Source organism: Myotis nattereri, assembly GCF_964212035.1.
Source record: "Myotis nattereri genome assembly, chromosome: 8".
Lineage (NCBI taxonomy): Eukaryota > Metazoa > Chordata > Mammalia > Chiroptera > Vespertilionidae > Myotis > Myotis nattereri.
This window is the reverse complement of record NC_138083.1, coordinates 27317407-27335868: the sequence shown is the minus strand read 5'-3', so window position 1 is coordinate 27335868 and position 18462 is coordinate 27317407. Positions and strand designations below refer to the sequence as shown.

Sequence of the window (18462 nt, the reverse complement as noted above, 5' to 3'; positions counted from 1 at the left end):
AACATAATATACCTTCTAATTATAATCATGTGCGGCATTGCAACATTTCAATCAAGGACATACTGCATATACCACAGCAGTCCTATCTAAATATATAAAAGCCCAGTGACCGGAACAGCGGAATGACCAGAACAACCAATGGCTATGGCACGCTCTGTGGCAGCCAACCAGCCTGATCTGGGCCCCAATTGGTCCCCCTCCCCCTGGCCAGCCCCGCCCCCAGTTGGCCCCCAACACCCCAATTAGGGGCAGGGCCAGCCCAACAACCACCTGCAGCCCCTCCCTCTGCCAGCCCGGGCCGATGGGCCCCCATTAGGGCAGGCTGGCCAGACTCCACCCATGGACAAATTCATGTACCAGGCCTCTAGTAAGATTCTAATGGGGCTAAAAAATTCCTGTGGTAGTCATCTTGTAGCAAAGCAAGGTAATTCTCGTGTGTTTGTGGTGATGCTGGTTTAAATGCCTACTCTGCTGCCAGCTGTATAAAGCAAGACTGTATCATCTGTGTGTGTGCATGTGCATTCTGTGATGTTGCAAAAAAGACCAAATCACACCTAATGATGCATTTCTCATAACGTATTCCTATCTCATAGCACATGACTTTATCTATGGAAGTCCCAAAGTATTGAAAACTTCAAAAATTAAAAACAAATATAGCTTATTTAAACTCTAACATAAAATTCAACAAAGTCTCATAAAAGTCTTCATGCAAAGTTTAAAAAAAATAGAATTAAAAACATGCAAATCCAGGGCTATTTGCTCTCAGAAACAGGGTGAAACAGTACAAAGACTTGGGGAAACTTCTTTTTTTTTAATTAAACATTTTTTTAAATTGATTTCAGAGAGAGCAAGGGAGAGGGTGATACAGAAACATCAAGGATGAAAGAGAATCATCAATTGGCTGCCTCCTGCACACCCGCTACTGGGTACTAAGCCTGCAACCCAGGCATGTGCCCTGACCACTGGGAATGGAACCATGACTTCCTGGTTCATAGATGGACACTCACCAATGAACAATACTGGCCAGGCAGGGAGACTTCTTTCAAAGCACTTGGAATAGTTACAGGCACACAATAAAGTCCTAATAAATGTGAGTTCCCTCCCTCCCTTTTCATTCCAGATTAATGAAGGGCACATACTTAAAGGGAAAAAGGAATTGCCAAGATGAAATATTCCTTAGTTTAAGAGAGAAAAGAGAGAATTTTGTTAAGTCTATATAGAGAACATATTTTAAGGAATTTAGTGGTGGTGGTTTGGTAATCTAGCACATCAGGGGGAAATCTACCACCTATATGAGCACAAAAGGGCACAACACAGAATTCCAAAAATACTCTATTTACATGAGTTTATCACACTTACCGGGGTGTTCAGATACATGCCTTGGAAATGGCACATAGAAACATTCTGATATTAACACCAAGACCTGGAGGGGTAAAAGGTGATTTTATAGTGAGTAGGTAGGACATTTATTTTCAAATAACCTTAAAAATTAAGGCTTCTACAACCAGATAATCATAGATAAATAATTAGCAGTTGGTCAAAAGTCCTCAAAACAGAAAAGGGTATACTTAAGAATTTCCTATTTTTTTAAATGTGATACAATATAGGGAGATGCTAATATTTGAAAACAGGGGTCACAAAGTCAAATGCCTAAGAGAGCCCACTAAAAATAGATGAATCAGGCAGGTATAAGAAAACAGACACTATCACACAAGTCTACACTGGCCTTTAAAAAACACTCTTCTGGACAAACTGAACTGGTCGGTACATGGGCTGCCCCTCACCATAAATAGTAATAGTACTTCCTACACCAATGTCTTAAAGGTATTCTAAAATTTTAAAGAACTCAAAGTCATAGTCCTTTTGATTCAATTCTATAAATGTCAAATGAGTATCCTACATTTTGTTCAGAATTATTACCACCTGTATTTTCATTTATTAATTTATTTAATATTTGGTTCATTAACATCTGGGGGCAAGATTCAAAAAGGGAAAAAAAATGGCAGTTTCATTATAAATCAATACAGAACAATTGAGTTTCATAAGAAAAATGAACAAAGCACTTCGATAGATACTTAAGAGATAGAGATTACAACCATTGGGAAGGATTAAGAATGATGCATTTGAAGAAGGCACATTTAAGGCCCTGGACATAGTCAGGAAGAGCTGGGTGGCAGCAGAGGTCTAGCTCCTTTAAGCTACACCAAATTGGGTCATGGGGGCACTTAGGTCCAGAGAAAGCTCTGAATGCCAGTCTGAGGAGACCCAACTTCTTATAAAGGAATAACATTTTATGTCACTTAATCACTGGAACAGTCTTGAATCAAGTCTCTTCTTTCTTTGGGTCAAGCCCCTAATAACCTTCCTACACTGATTATTTAAATCTGTTTCCAAATGAACTTAGGACACAGGCACATCTGACATGATTTCTTGGGTTTAAAGTAAACCTCAAAGATAAAACTTTCTGCTGAGAAGACTTTCCAGCGGTCTTGCATTAGGCTCACAATCCACCTACATTCTCCACAACTCTACCTTGGTCTTCAGGGATCTCGAATTGTTCCCTCTACACGAACCTCATGCTCCTGTGGCTCTAGAGTATACCACCAGAAAAATCTAGGACCAGATGGTAGATGGGAGAAGTACATTTACATCCAAGGTCAAATTTATATCCAAAGTCAAATCCTTTTAGACCAGACCATTAGGGGCATGTTAATAGCAGTATGGTTAGTGCATCAGAATGGGAACACACCTAGGACCTAATGAATGACGTATCTAAGTTCTATCCCCACTTGTGAGGTTAACATTTAATCAAATCTCAAATATAAACCATAGTATGAAGGAAGCATGCTCATGGCAAAATACAATGGGCTCCCTGGAATAGGACTCTGTTGTACTAACTTATGACTTGCTATAAAACAACTGCTAATATTTTAAGCTTATTTTAAAAAGATTTTGCTAGCCCTGGTCAGGGCACATACCTAGGTTGTGGGTTCAATCCCCTGTCGGGCACATACAGGAGGCAACTATTCGATGTTTCTCTCTCCCTTACTCTGTTTAAAAATTAATAAAAGCAGCCCTAACCAGTTTGGCTCAGTGGATAGAGCATTGGCCTGCGGACTGAAGGGTCCCAGGTTCAATTTCGGTCAAGGGCATGTATCTTGGTTGCGGGCACATCCCCAATGGGGGGTGTGCAGGAGGCAGCTGATCGATGTTTCTCTCTCATCAATGTTTCTAACTCTCTATCCCTCTCCCTTCCTCCCTGTAAAAAATCAATAAAATATGTGAAAAACAAAAAAAATGGATATCCTGAGGTGAGGATTAAAAAAAAAAAAAGACTTTGCTAAAGAACCACAATTTATTATAATGTGAAAGGACAGACTTTTAAGATAATCTTAACTAAAAGTTTGTCTTTTTTATATAAATTTTTAGTAATCATCACTTATTCCTATCATATAGTAGTTAGAAGCTATGTGGTTCATATATAGTATAAGGGCGTTTAAGAATTGGTTTTAATTAGTTTAAAGCTCAATCAAATGGATCAGCGAAAGCTTAACAAATTATATCAAAGAATAAAGCATGACACAATACTTATAGTTGCCTACATAGTTAAATAAATTTATTATTCCAACTCTTACCTAAAATATCTAGGGAGAAAATGAACAAAGACCTACTAAGTATGTAAGCACTAGATGTGCTTTGCATCTGATTTTTTTTTTTTCCCCACAATATTGACTGTGTTTTCTAGTCCCTTCTTTCAACATTATCTTATAAAATCCACCTCAGACTATGGAGAGTGTATGTGTAAGCAGCTGGCCAGGGTTAGAGGTTTAATTGGAGGATATGAACAAGAAAAGAATCATCTCATTCACTGGAGGAACAGATCCACAGCATTGGCCTTATCATCACAGAGTTCTAATCAAGTAGGCAATGTGTGAAATCATTGCTGATGGGGTTGTCTTGCAAACTATCAATTCAAGTATGATCTCAACTTTTCTTTTCATCACTGCCTATATTTTGGGCAGCACAGATCTTCAGAAAATATAAAGGCTAGAATGAAAAGATAATGATTTAATGAATTTTCCATTATTTCTCAAATTAGCATTGTAAGCAGTATCAAATAAGCAAATGCTACTAAACTGCTTAGATTACACACAAAATAATGTTTGTTTATGTGTTTTCTTTCTTGGCTGCTTTGTAGTTTTGCATAAAACCCATCAGGCTTTAAGAAAAGGAAAGGAGATTGGCATTATCTCTTACCAGACCCATGAGAAGGCCAAAAATCAAGGTGGCAATGACGAAAAGGACATAAGAACACCAAGCAGGCATTCCAAGGGTCACTGTGAAATAGTTGTGAAGATGCTGTAATTAAAAGAAAAATTATTTATAATGAGGACCAAAAATGTTTAAATCTAGCTCTCCAGCTATCACTCAAGTCTGCAAATTGTTTCCACATAGAGGAGCTCCCACAAGGTCATCCAATGGTTTATGCATCTGCGATTCCTCAGAACAAGTCAAGCTTTACAATAGCAGGAACCTGAGAGTATACTCAAGGTTATAGCTGATAAGAGTTCTCATTCTTTGGAGTTCATAATCTGAAAGAACTCTGACAGAATTGTTTTTCTAGTCCCTTCTTCCACAATGACAGATTTTTTTTTGGTCACTCTCTGCTAATAATTATATATACCTCAATATTTACTTGTAATATGGAATCCATAAAAATTAAACTTCTTGAGCCTTGACCAATTGCTAAGTAGAACTAAATACTACTTAGAAAATATCAATCATTTTAAACATCTCCATGCTTCCTCCTTCTAGTCATTTCTCTACCTCTACTCATCCTTAACAGCTTTCCTAAATCACCATAAAACCGAAAATGTAATATTAGACAGAAGGTTTTTCCAGTTAATTCATTATGAGGAAATGAGATTTCATGAGGTTTTGAGTAGAGTGCACATTCTTTTTTTACTATCCCCTAGAACCTTATTTGATATCCAAGAGTTAAAAAAAAAAAAAAAAAAGAGAGAGAGAGACACAATCTGAACTGGAAATTATTTCCATGCTAAAATCACACAGAAATTACAGATATGAAGTGGTAGTTTGGAGTCAACACCCACTTAGATGGGGAATTACAGGAGCCATGCTTCCTCATGAAGGTTTAGTGGTTGTAGGTTTCAGGCCATTATAGCTTCAAGAACAGCCATTTGAAATTTACTGGGCACACGATAAAATGGCTCCAAGCTAAATGTCATCAGCAGGCAGAGATAACAAGTGAAAGACTTGCCTAGAACAGATGTAATAACTAAAAATGAGTCCAAGTTTCCATTTTAATATTTCTCAAAATCTAAATTACTCAAGTCATTGGTTTCTGTTTATAAAGGTCAATACAATTAAATAATATACTTCATTTTAGCTTAAATCTAAATGATAAACAAACAAAAAAGCTTGTTCAACTAATCTAGAAAAATCTGAGATCTCTTCTCTCCAATCTCTTACTCAGCTGAAGAGATAGATATAAAAACTCAGCAAATACTTTAAACACTGATCCATGTAAAAAATATTTGTTAGGCCCTAACCGTTTTTGGCTCAGTGGATAGAGCGTCGTCCTGCGGACTGAAAGGTTCCAGGTTTGATTCCGGCCAAAGGCATGTATGTTGGTAGCGGGCACATCCCCAGTAGGAGGTGTGCAGGAAGCAGCTGATCGATGTTTCTCTCTCATCGATATTTCTAACTCTCTATCCTTCTCCTTTCCTCTCTGTAAAAAATCAATAAAATATATTTAAAAAATATATATTTGTTAGGTAAGTTGCCGGGAGCCGGTCCATCTTGATGTTTCAAGGGACCTGGCATATATGGCATACTGTTCTTAATATGTTTGCTCCCCTTCTTGGCACTATGTGTTTTAACCAAGGTCTCTGAGAAAGGTTGTTTCCCCAGGTAGGGATTTTCCCCTGAAGTTAGGGAGGGAATAAAACCTCTTAACTAAGAGCCAGGTGGGTAATTAATCACTTTAACTACAAACAATCATGCTTAAGCTACATAATCTTTATTCCCTGAAATGGAGATAAGAAACGCCCTAACCTTTGAAATAGAGATTGATAGGATTGGAATCAACTGGTATAAATACAGATGTAACAAGTCAGAACTTAGAGACAGAACTTAGAACACAGAACTTAGAACACAGAACTTAGAAGACAGAACCTACACAGAACCTAGAGACAGAAGAACTTCGCTGGAGAGAACATGGCAAAAGATCCTGGACAGAAACTGGCAACAGAACCTAGAGACAGAACCTAGCGAGGGAACATGGCTACAGAACCTGGCTGGAGAACCTAGCGAGGGAACATGGACACAGAACCTGGCTGGAGAACCTGGAGAACCTAGCAAGAGAACATGGACACAGAACCTGGCTGGAGATCCTAACCAGAACCTCTCTGGAGATCCAGACCAGAACTTGGCTGGAGATCCTGGCTGGAGATCCTGGCTAGGCTGCTGATCAACTGAACACTGTCTCCGTGTCCTTCCTTCTTCGCCGACTCCATCTACACCTTTGGGAACCCCTGGACCTGCTGGGGTTGGACCCCGGCAGTAAGTTATAGGTACTGGAAAATCCTTAAAGTATTCATAGGAAATGCAAATAATCTGGATTTGTAACACTGTCATCTGTAACTGTTGTCTACACTGGTCATTTTTCTGTCTTCAGCCAAGGCAATTGTTTATTCAGAATAATCCAGCATTCTGGAACCCAGCAGGCAAAAGAAGTATTGGGATTTCAAATGTTGTTTTAGTCAAATCCTTTTCAATGGAAGTTCTAAATACTGCACAGGTTCCTACTTTAGAAAACTCTATGTACTGAACATAGTTAATGCTTTTCTTGGTGACTCAGTGAGGTGATCAGGATTAATCCCTGAAATGTGCCAAGGAATTAGAAGATAGAGAAAGCCAGTCTGCCTTTGAGCTGACCTATGGACGTAAGTATTATGGAACTTGCTCTATAAAAAATATCTGCCCATTTGCCTTACTCATATGGTTGGAATGAGTTATGTGCAGTTATAAATCCTTCTAGACAGCATCGTATGCCCTTTCTGCAAAATAAATGATTAAAGTGACCCTCAGAACCTTTCTATTTTCTAGAATGCAGTAAATCATTTGCCTTTGTGTCACTCCATTCTGAGTCACACATTTCTTAGCACATTCAAAACACATACTTATTTTAATAAGCTCCACTTCAATGTTCTTGTATCTGCTGATACTTTGGAGGATTTATTTGAGCTTCTTAGAGAAATCCTGACAGAGTGCTGGTAGAATATGGTCTTTTAGGTGATTACTACTAAAGTCTCATTAATCAAGTTTTGTTTTCACAGCTGCAGACATGAACCTTTATCTGTTTACATTATCTGCCACCACAATGGTTTTAGAGTACCTGAGTGTTAGGGTACTTGGTTCTAGTTCAGCCGTGGGCAAACTACGGCCCGCCGGATCCGGCCCTTTAGAAATTAATAAAACTATTGAAAAAAAAGACCGTACCCTTTTATGTAATGTTTACTTTGAATTTATATTAGTTCACACAAACACTCCATCCATGTTTTTGTTCCGGCCCTCCGGTCCAGTTTAAGAACCCACTGTGGCCCTCGAGTCAAAAAGTTTGCCCACCCCTGTTCTAGTTACTTGAAGTCTTTATATATATATATACACACACACACACATACATACATATACACACACACACACACTAGAGGCCCAGTGCACAAATTCATGCACCAGTGGGGTCCCTTGGCCTGGCCTGCAGGATTGGGCCAAAATCAGCTGAAGTCTCCCGAGGTGTCCCAGATTGTGAGAGGGCACAGGCCAGGCCAAGGGACCCCACTGATTCACAATCAGGGCCGCGGAGGGACCCAGGAGGGCTCCAGGGCATGTCCAGCCCATCTCGCTCAGTCCCAATTGGCTGGACCCCAGCAGCAAGCAAACTTACCAGTCAGAGCATCTGCCCCCTAGTGGTCAGTGCACATCATAGTGACCAGTTGAGCAGCCTTAGCATATCATTAGCATATTACACTTTGATTGGTTGAACGGCCAACTAGACGGCAGGACACTTAGCATATTAGGCTTCTATTATACAGAACTAGAGGCCCGGTGCACGAAATTCATGCATGGAGGGGAGGGTCCCTCAACCTGGCCTGCACCCTCTCCAATCTCGGATCCCTCTCGCAATCCAGAAACACTAGCTCTAAGTGCTCACCTGCCTGCCTGCCTGATGCCCCTCACTGCTCTCCCCTCCTGGCCTGATCCCCTTAACTGCCCATCTGCTCTCCCTTCCTCTCTGTGCCTTCAGACCTTGGCACAGGAGTGCTGAGAGCTCTCCGCCAAGGCCCCACCCCTGTCCTGATGCTCCCCTGCGCAGGCCTGAGCATACCTCCACTGGGGGGACCACCCCGTCCTGACGCCTCTGGCGGCAGCCTCATGTCCCAGTGGTGCAAGTCCCCGCCCCCCTCCCTGCCCACCAGCGCCTGTGCACGCACAACCTGTTGAACGTGACTGGGACACCGTTAGGACCAATTAGCATATTACCTCTTTATATATATAGATGTTTCCAGGCAATTACTGATTAAAATTTATCAAATTCAATTTTAAATTTCTGTGTTTCTGTTTCTTTAACTGCCAGGCAATGATAGTTTTCACTTAAGGAAAATACTGATTCTTGTTGTGTGAGTTCATTACAAGGAAGCATTCTACTGTTTCCTTAAAATACACAAACATGTTGTCTGATGGGCATGACACCTTATTATTGATGACTGATTTAGAGTCAATTTTGGGTTACATATAGTTTTGAGTAAGAAGACTGAATGAAGATACCATTAGAGTAGAATATATAAAAATATTCCAACCAGTGGCCAGATGAATTTAAGCAATGGAGCCAGGCCAACACATTCACAGAGCAGAGGCAGAGCCCTTCCTCCCCAAGGAGGCCAGCACTCCCTCTGGGACCTGAACTACTGCAGGTGAGATCAGATGCTTCCCAGGGGCACCCACCCACCCAGCCCAGTATTGCACAGTCTCATTTAGGGCTGGGCTGGCCCAGAAGGACAGAGAGCCTTTTGTATTTACATTCTACCTATGTCACAGGATACACTCTGAGGAGTTTGGAGACAGGCCCTACATCCCCTCTATCCTTCTTAGACACAGGTAAGACTCCTCAAATATATTCCCTGAATGGAGCAGCTCAGAAAGACTTCTCCAGTGACAGCCAAGGTTTTACTACTTCCCCTTCCATGCCATACCCTCTGCAACAAGACACAACCTTGCAGGCCCCTGCAGACATTAAGAAATATATCCTGTGGATGTGCACCATCTCATTGTAATATTGTTCTAGATATTAGGTGCAAGAAAAGAAAAGTGAAAGAAGATATGCCACTATAAAAAACACCGTGGATATTTCACAGTTTTAAAATACACTCTTACTATTCTCCAGTCTAAATACTCATGGTCTTTACTTCTCATCATGTGACATTTACAAAGCATTAGACCTTCTCCATCACATGGATTATCCTCCCAAAGATGCAGCACACTTATAGTGGCTAAATTTTGCCATATGCCTGCGTAACTACAGTAACGTTGAGAAGAGGGAAGTTACCGTCTTAGCTTAGTGAGCAGCACAAATTCACCATATCAAATCTATAATAATAAAAGTGTAATATGCTAATTAGATCAGATGACCTTCCGGACGAAGCCGGATCTGCAGCCCCAGGATCGAGGAAGCCACTGCGGCTGCAAAAGCCTACTCTTGCACGAATTTTGTGCATCAGGCCTCTAGTAAATAATACTTAAGTACACTCAAAGGCTAAACCTAGCTAGCAAGTACACATTATACAACTGCCATAAAACCTTATTTTAATCCTGCCATCAGAGTTTGTTAAGAAATAAATGAATACAAACAAAACATTTTTGTTTCCTAATCAGAGGGGAAAAGCAAAATAATGACAATAATTAATGAATATAACTAACAAAAACAGTTATCAAGTATGTACTTGGTGCGGGTTCTATGCTAAGCATTCAAAGAATTCTAGTAACAACAGTTACAAGAGGAAAAGCAATGGGTTCAGAGACATATGCACAAGGTGGAGAATAATGGCTTGTCCTCTAGAAAAGAATTAATGCCTCCCTGCATCATTGTAGCCAACTGTGACAAGAGATAAGAAGACAAAGACTGATGGTCTCTCCAAACACTTGCTCCAGACAGAATCTCAGCCCCAGGATTCCTAACCCTGCCTAAGGCACCGCTTCTGGTCCATCTCACAAGGCAGAAAATAAAACACAACTTAAAAACTTAGACACAAAAGGTTGCTCTTGAATTTCCCTCAACATATCTCGACGTGCATGAGAAACACAGAGTCTTCTTGAGCTCCTTGAATATTAAGTTCCAAAATAACATCACGACCTACACAAAGCTTAGAAAGACAAATACAGGAACTCATTTTGAAGTCGTAGAATACTTTAAGAATATATATTTAATTCCACAGCAATTGTGCTAAATCTGACAGGATTTAGCTCACTCTACACATAATGGGGAGCACAAGGTTTTGTGACACATTCAAAATTATATAATTGTCCAAACTTTTAACTAAATAATAGTTTGAATTCACTGAAATGACTCAGTGAAATGATAAAATCACATATAGCAAGAGTGTCCAAACTTTTTCCTGAAGGGGCAGAAAGCAAATATTTTAGGCTTGTGTACCACATGGTCTCTGTCACAGCTACTCAACTTTACCACTTAGAGTGAAAGCAACAGGTAATGAATGAACATGGCTATGTTTCAAAAACAGGTGGCCAGCCCACAAGCTATAGTTTGCTGATTGCTGACATACAAATTCACTTTCGGGCTTAATCTTTAATCTGTAGATCATGACAATGGGAATATAAAATGAAGTAAAACCACATGAGCCTGATTCAGCTTTGATAAAGAGATTCATCTCTGATCTAAGAAAGTATGACTTTGACACAACAGTTACTGGTCATTGTTCAATTTATGCCTTTCTACACAAAGACACATTTCCACTGGGGACCCTTGTGAGAGTAGTTGTGTGGCTTAATAAGAAAAGTGAAATTATAAAAGTATTCACAATGTTTATTTTCCTATGGTTTAAAAGTTACATTCTTACTCTTTAAAAACCCTCTGCAAAGCCCTAACCGGTTTGGCTCAGTGGATAGAGCATCGGCCTGTAGACTGAAGGGTCTCGGGTTCGATTCCGGTCAAGGGCATGTACCTTGGTTGCGGGTGCATCACCAGTAGGGGGTGTGCAGGAGGCAGCTGATCAATGTTTTTCTCTCATCGATGTTTCTAACTCTCTATCCCTCTCCCTTCCTCTCTGTAAAAAATCAATAAAATATATTTTTAAAAAAAACCCTCTGCAAAGATAATCACAAAGGGTATATTTAAAATTACTTACCCAAATCTTGCCAGAGATGCTAAAAAGGCCAGCCATTCCAGACATCCTAAAAAACAGAGAGAAGGAGAACCATTGGTGATGCATACTGTGGAAAAACAAACAAACTCAGGTCACAAGGATCTGCCCTTCCACTCTGCAATACATTGTCCTCTCTCCTGGATTTACTTGTGTTCATACAGAGCTTCAGCCCCACAGCCATCATTTCAGTCACTGCTGTAAATACATTCAAATCCCCTGGCCCCTTCTCCCTCCACTGTACATACCTGGCAAAACCCCAACTGTGGGCAGCTGCATGTCTCTGGGGACAAATCAGCTGACTGCTCTTCCTTCAGTCACAAACCTGTTTGTGCCTCAGTACTGCACTTTCAGGCTCTACCTGCCAGGGCAGCTCTTGTGCTTTTCCCTTTCTTCACACCCTTCCACCCTCCTCTCCCCATTCACTCTCAGCTCACACTCCTCACATGTCACTGTGAAATCAGAAGCCATTATGTGATCTCTCTTATCTTCTCACCACCCAATCTGAGCCTGGGGTTCACCTGCATGCACCTTGTCTTGTTTCCACAGAGAAAGTCTATCTGCCCTCCTCCTCTTGGCCTTGGATCCCATCCCTTTGGCTTATTAATGTCTTGGTTCTTTTTGCCAGCCCCTCTGCCTGCATCAGCAACTTCTTCCTTTCTGCTGGGTCATTCTCAGGGGCATGAAAACATGCTCTACCTTCTCCATCTTTTAAAAAGAGCGTCCTTGGACCCTCCAGCTTCTCTTCTCCAAGGAGTAGGCCACACTTGTTTCTTCTTCCTTACTGTACATTTAACCCATTCAAATCTGCTTCTGCCCTCACTACTGCAGTATCACTAGTTGTGAAAGCCACAATGACCTTGCAATTGCTTCATTCAACACCCATGTCTCAGACTTGATCTTCTTTCACCTCTTGGTAACACAGGACACAGGACTACTCTACACTCTTAAGCACCTAATTTACTTGGCTTCCGGGAAACCCCATAACCCTGCTTGTCCTCCTGACTCACTGGTACTCATTTTCAGTTTCTTGACTCCTTCTGCTGACTCCTTCTCTTCTTAACTGTGGGTGTCTTGTGGCTAGGCCCCAAGCACTTTTCTCTCAATCTTCAGGTGATCTCCTCCCTCCCAAGGCTTTGAATACCATCTATATGTTTTGTATTTGTGTTCCTGAATTCTCTAAGGACCCATCTCCACACATCCAACTTGACAGCTCTACAAAGAAATCTGCATCTCAAACTTAACACATTTAACACTGAACCCTTGCTTTTCTCTTGCTCAAACCAGTAAGATTCAAACCAGAAGATTTTTTGTAAATCTTCCCTCTCCTTCACTTTAGCCAAGTCTACCTGCAAAGTATTTTAAATCCACCCATTCTCTCCATCCCACTGCTGCCACCCTGTTATGCACTAGCACCATCCCTAGGCTAGACAGGGCAGCAGCCTCCTAGCTGTCTGACCTCATCCATTCTTGCCCTCCCCAGTCTCTTTTCCGAAGAGTCACCATGTCATTGCACGCACTGATAGCATCCAGGTTCCTCAATGTGGTCAAAGGCCTGTACGAGCTGGCTCCTGCCTGCCCCTCTTTCTCGGTTTATATACTAGTATATACTACTCTCCCCACCAATCACCGTCTTGACCCCGGCACCTTTCTGCTCTCAGCATACCAAGCTCTTCCAAATTAGGGCCTATCCCTATGTCACACTGATTCCTGGGAATATTCCTGCCCTGCTCTGCACGCAACTCGGTTGTTCTATCCTTCAGGTCTCACTATTGTCCTTCCCTCAGAACGACCTCTCCTAATCCCTCATCCAACAGAGGTCCCTGCCCCAGTTATTCCCTGCCTTAGTAAACATTGTTTTTGTTTGTTTTGTTTTAAACAGCCTACAATTCTTTATATCTCTATTTTTTTTTCAATCTGTTTTACTTTCAGCTGCCTGAGGGAAGCAGAGGTACATGCCCATCTTTTTCACTTTTGAATATCTAGCAGCTGGAACAGTATCTGGCATAAACTCATCTCCAATACTGGGAGAATGAAAGCTGCTTTTACGGTAGACTAAGTTACGTATTATCAGAGTATTACATAAGTACTATTTACGTGATGTATTCCTGAAATATTACATCATTTAATCCTTTTTCAGCAAGGATATTCCTTATACTTGTATATACTAACAAAATTAATTACAAATATGATAACTCATTCAAAACTAAAACCAACTATGGGAAAAGTTATTATGGATTGGCCCTATCTACCTCACCAATTATTATGTAGTTCACCCTCATGGCTGTAAGTTACCCGGCAATATTCCGCTAGGCAGTTAAAGACACCATTGGTTTTATTTTCCACATTGATACAAGAGTAATTCCTTCATAAACTATAATTCAAGAAAGAGCCACTTCCATATCTTATCAATAATTTAAAAGGAAGAAAGAATGATAACTGTGTTCAATACCATATTTTCTAAAGAGAAAAAAAGTTGGCCCTGACCGGTTTGGCTCAGTGGATAGAGCGTTGGCCTGCGGACTGAAAGGTCCCAGGTTCGATTCCGGTCAAGGGCATGTACCTCGGTTGCAGGCACATCCCCAGTGAGGAGTGTGCAGGAGGCAGCTGATTGATGTTTTTCTCTCATCGATGTTTCTAACTCTCTATCTCTCTCCCTTCCTCTCTGTAAAAAATCAATAAAATATATATTCAAAAAAAAAAAAGAGAGAAAACAGTTGGTTGGTGTGGCTTAGTGAAAAAGTTAGGGGTGATTTTCTGCAACCCACCTGAAGCTGGACACTTACTTCCCAGTATACTCACAACTAGCTGAAACACATGTGGGCCATAAAACCCAAAACACACATGGTCTAAGCATGGTCATATGTAGCCTGGGTAATCAGAAGTGAATATGAAGAAAAACGGAGACTTTCAAGGTCCATGAACTGTTCACTTGATACTGCTTGTTTCATTAATAGGCCCCATTAGAAAAAAATTACAAGTTACGTTAAGGAAGCCGGGTACTTCCAGCCAGTCAGAGGCTCAACTGATTGCCACTTCTTCTCTAAGATATAATTCTGCAGGTCTTCGTAGATTCCTGGGCCACGGTAACGACGGAATATCCCATCCTTTGCACTATAAATTATAAAAACAAATAGAAAACACACAGATTAAATAACAAGTGTTGCAGATAACAAAAATAACTATTGGTTTTACATGTGAACTACACTCTGAATTTTAACTTGGCTTAAATAGAGAAAAAAATTATAGCTAGGCATAAATAAGGAAGCATGCATAAGTATTAATCTATTACAAATGAGAAATTGAAAAAGCATTAAACATTCTAATTTATCACTGCAAAATTCACGAGCATAAGCGAAGTTCTTGCCAAGTTACTTTTTATTATTTTTGCTACCAAGTATTACAAGTTTCTCTTATAACAGCAAAACAGCAGTTGTTATTAAGTTTTAAAAACTGTCTCTACATTTCCAAATTTTGTCATTTAAGTCCCTCCTTGAAAATGAACAAAACACCATCTCACATGCCCCTTTCGTCTTCCCCCGCCCCTGCTTTCTCCCCAGTCAAGCTTCCTAAGAGCAGCGTCTACATTCACCATTTTCTCCTCAGATATTACTCATTCACAATCCGTGCGACTTAGGGTTATGCTTCCACGACTCCATGGAAACTGCTCATATGGGGGAGAGTCCCCAGTGACTCTGAAGCGCCACATCCAGGCAGCACTTTTCTCTTTTGTCTGTCACTGGCACTGCCCACAACTGAACATGCCTTCCTCCCTCTCTCCCTTGGCCTTTGAGCTCTCTGGACTTCTTCCTCCTATTCTGACCACTCCTCCTTGTTCCTTACTCCCTGTCCTAAGGCTGGTCAACCCCAGGTTTTATCCATGACCTACTTCTATTCCTGTTGCATACATTCTCTCTAAATATATTTTAACTCTTATCTTGATTCTGGGAAATCCCCAATATGTATTTCCAGTCTAAATCTTTTGAGCTTTAGATCCTCAAATCAGACAATCACCTAAACTTTTCTATTTGAAATTAGCATAGTCACGTCACACTATTTTCTCCATTTTGGCCTCTATCTTCCAAACCTCATCTTATTCTAATAGCTCCTCAATAGCTTTTACTAGTGACACATGGCCTATTGGTAGTCATTGCAGGCTTTTCCTTCCTTATGGCTAACTGGTCACCAAGTCCCAATGACCCCACCTCCCAAGCATCTCCAGAACCCACCCCTTCCTTTCTCTTCCCCCTCTCACTACTTGAGCCTCCCTAACATCACATCAGCCAGGATGATCCATACAGAACTCATTACAGTTCTCAGAAGGTAGCTCATTTTCTTCTGGGCTTTTCCATGGCATCTCCTGTATCTGGAAAGGCCTCTCTACCTTGTCTATTTAACCAATTCCGACATATCCTTTAAGAATCATCCCACCTTTTATGTCATCAGAAAAATCTTCTTTGACCCTCCCACGCCCCACCTTCTATTAGCTGCCTGCAGCACTCTGAGCATCCCTCTCTTCTAATAGCTGTCATTCCCACAGAGCTGTCTTTCTCCTCCAAATGTTAAGCTGAATGTGTGATGGTTATGGAAAACAACTTAGAATTCTTGATACACACCTACCGATTTATAATATTTACAAGCCCAGAATATTACTTTAACTTACTGAAAAAATGCTGGGAGAGTGGTGACAAAGAAGCGGCCACTCAAACCTACAAGAAGCATAAACAAAAAAAGTTACAAGTCAAACGCTAACTAACCCAAGCAGCTAACTTAATTTATAAGATCAAGCAGCCTAAGCTGACTTGCGTGCGTGTGTGCGTGTGTGCGTGTGTGTGTGTGTGTGTGTGTGTGTATTTCAGAGAGGAAGAGAGAGGGAGACAGAGATAGAAACATCAATGATGAGAAACAATGATCAGCTGCCTCCTGCATGCCCCACACTGGGGATTGAGCGTGCAACCTTGGCATGTGCCCTGACAGGAATTGAACCATGACCTCCTGGTTCATAGGTCAGTGCTCAACCACCACCCACTGAGCCATGCTGGCCAGGTGAGCTTGCTTTTATATCACAGAATTAAGTCACATACACTATTTATTTTTTTTTTACTTAAAGAAATTTCATTTTTACCCAATTTCATTTTCTAATACATTCCAGTTATTGACATACAACTTGCTTATTCTGATGTTACATAGGAGTTTTCTGGCTTGTGTATCACTTAGAATTTTATGATGGCTGACAGAACAGGTTATAGTCATGTAATGACTATATGACCTGAGATAAATTACTTAACCTTTCTGACCTTAGATAAATTGCTTAACTTTTCTAATCTCAGTGACCTCATCTAGAAAATAGGTATATTAAAGCCTAACTGAATTGTTCTGAAGTTAGACTAGCTCAGTATATTAAGTACTTACTAGTAGCACATAGTAAAGGACTCAATCAATAAATAACAGGTATTATTAGATCACATGTAGATTTTAAAATAATAAAGAATCTGAAATAATAAGATCATGTATAACCTTAGCACATTTATAAAATTTGTAAGTACTGTCCAGGGACAGTACATTAAACAGATTTTCTCAAATTTTCAGTAAAGCAAACCTTTACTGAACATTAACTAGACATCAAACGCTATGTGAAATACATGTGAAAACAAAGACAAATAAAACCCTTAATAAGTCAGCAAATCTTTACTAATTACCTTTGTTCCAGGGACTGTGATAACTGCTCAAGACACAAAGATAAGTAAAAACATGTCCAGTCTTTGTTCTCACAGAGCGTACAGTCTGGTTAGTGGCAGAGGGAAAGACCTTGATACTTACCATCATAACTCTAAACAGATAGATGATATCAAGAATGGGGCATGCAACAAAAGTCTGGATGAGACTAGGAGTAAAGAACAAATCCCTGCTCTTTATATGTTTACAAATAAAAACATTTCTGTGGGCACCAAGAATGAGCGAGCCTGGTACTGGCAAAGAGAAGGAGAGGGAAAGGATGTTCCTGGCCAGCATGGGGAAATGACAGAGACATGACTTTCACATTTCTCATCACTTCTGACTTTCCCACTGAAGAACAATTTGGACAAAATCAAAATCTATTCAAATAAAGGAGATCAAATGCCACATCTTGTGGTTATTTGAAACGCTCAAGGTTTACTTTCAATAACATACAAAAGTTGCTTATACCCATTGTATAAATTAAATTTTATTCAGCATGATAATTTATTGATTAGTGTGGGGTCTTCCCAAAGAAGAAATTGCTTTTTTTCTCCCTCATATCAAACCAAGCAGACTCTAAAATAGCCCTATGGCACTTAAAGAAAACACAGTACTATGAAGGCAGTAAAAGTCAATGTTACAAAAAGAAACATTTACTACATACATTTCTCATTGTACATCTTTTTAAAGGTTGTACTGGCAGTAACAACACCACAAGTGACCTGAGAAGTCAACTGAGACTGTTAACAAGCATGTCTGTCTGCAGGGCATTTTCACCTCTAACACTGCTTGGAATTCCACGCTAGCAGGGAACATGGGTATCTTTTCATTTATTTTCAACTCTAAACTGCCTGGGGGAAAAGTGTTGGTAAGCCTAAGGGCTTAAAAATTACTATATGCTTAAAATAATTATTATAAACAATTTCACAGCTCACTTCTTTATTAGCTAGAGATTCCTATGACCACCCAAGTTTCTATGTAAGAAAAGTGACAATGTTAGCGTATTATGCTTTATTTAGATGATCTTTTAAAATGGAATGAACAAATAGCATGTCACCATTTCTTAAAGTTTCTATTTAGGTCTTACATTTATTAAAATACATAGATAGGATTTCTAATAAATGTTATCAGTGAAGACAAAATTTTTAACCTTTCTTTAAAATCCTGCAAATGTTCTTGGTCATCACTGGCAATGGCAATAAGTTAAAAAGCAAACAATAAATACATAAAACATTTCATAAAACACAGTAAGCTATATAATATACAAAATAATATTTCCAGTGTC

The 18462-nt window shown here is 40.1% G+C and overlaps 1 protein-coding gene across 1 annotated transcript in view; it reads right to left on the bottom strand.

Annotated features, from left to right (window-relative positions):
• Positions 1 to 18462, bottom strand: part of TMX4 (thioredoxin related transmembrane protein 4) — a 37366-nt gene that overhangs the window by 3311 nt on the left and 15593 nt on the right. The window contains exons 3-7 of the mRNA XM_081097234.1: positions 16123 to 16168; positions 14445 to 14573; positions 11445 to 11490; positions 4258 to 4359; positions 1360 to 1423 (exon numbers count right to left, since the gene is read on the bottom strand). Coding sequence (XP_080953360.1) covers positions 1360 to 1423; positions 4258 to 4359; positions 11445 to 11490; positions 14445 to 14573; positions 16123 to 16168 — 387 coding nt within the window. The remainder of the gene's footprint in view (positions 1 to 1359; positions 1424 to 4257; positions 4360 to 11444; positions 11491 to 14444; positions 14574 to 16122; positions 16169 to 18462) is intronic.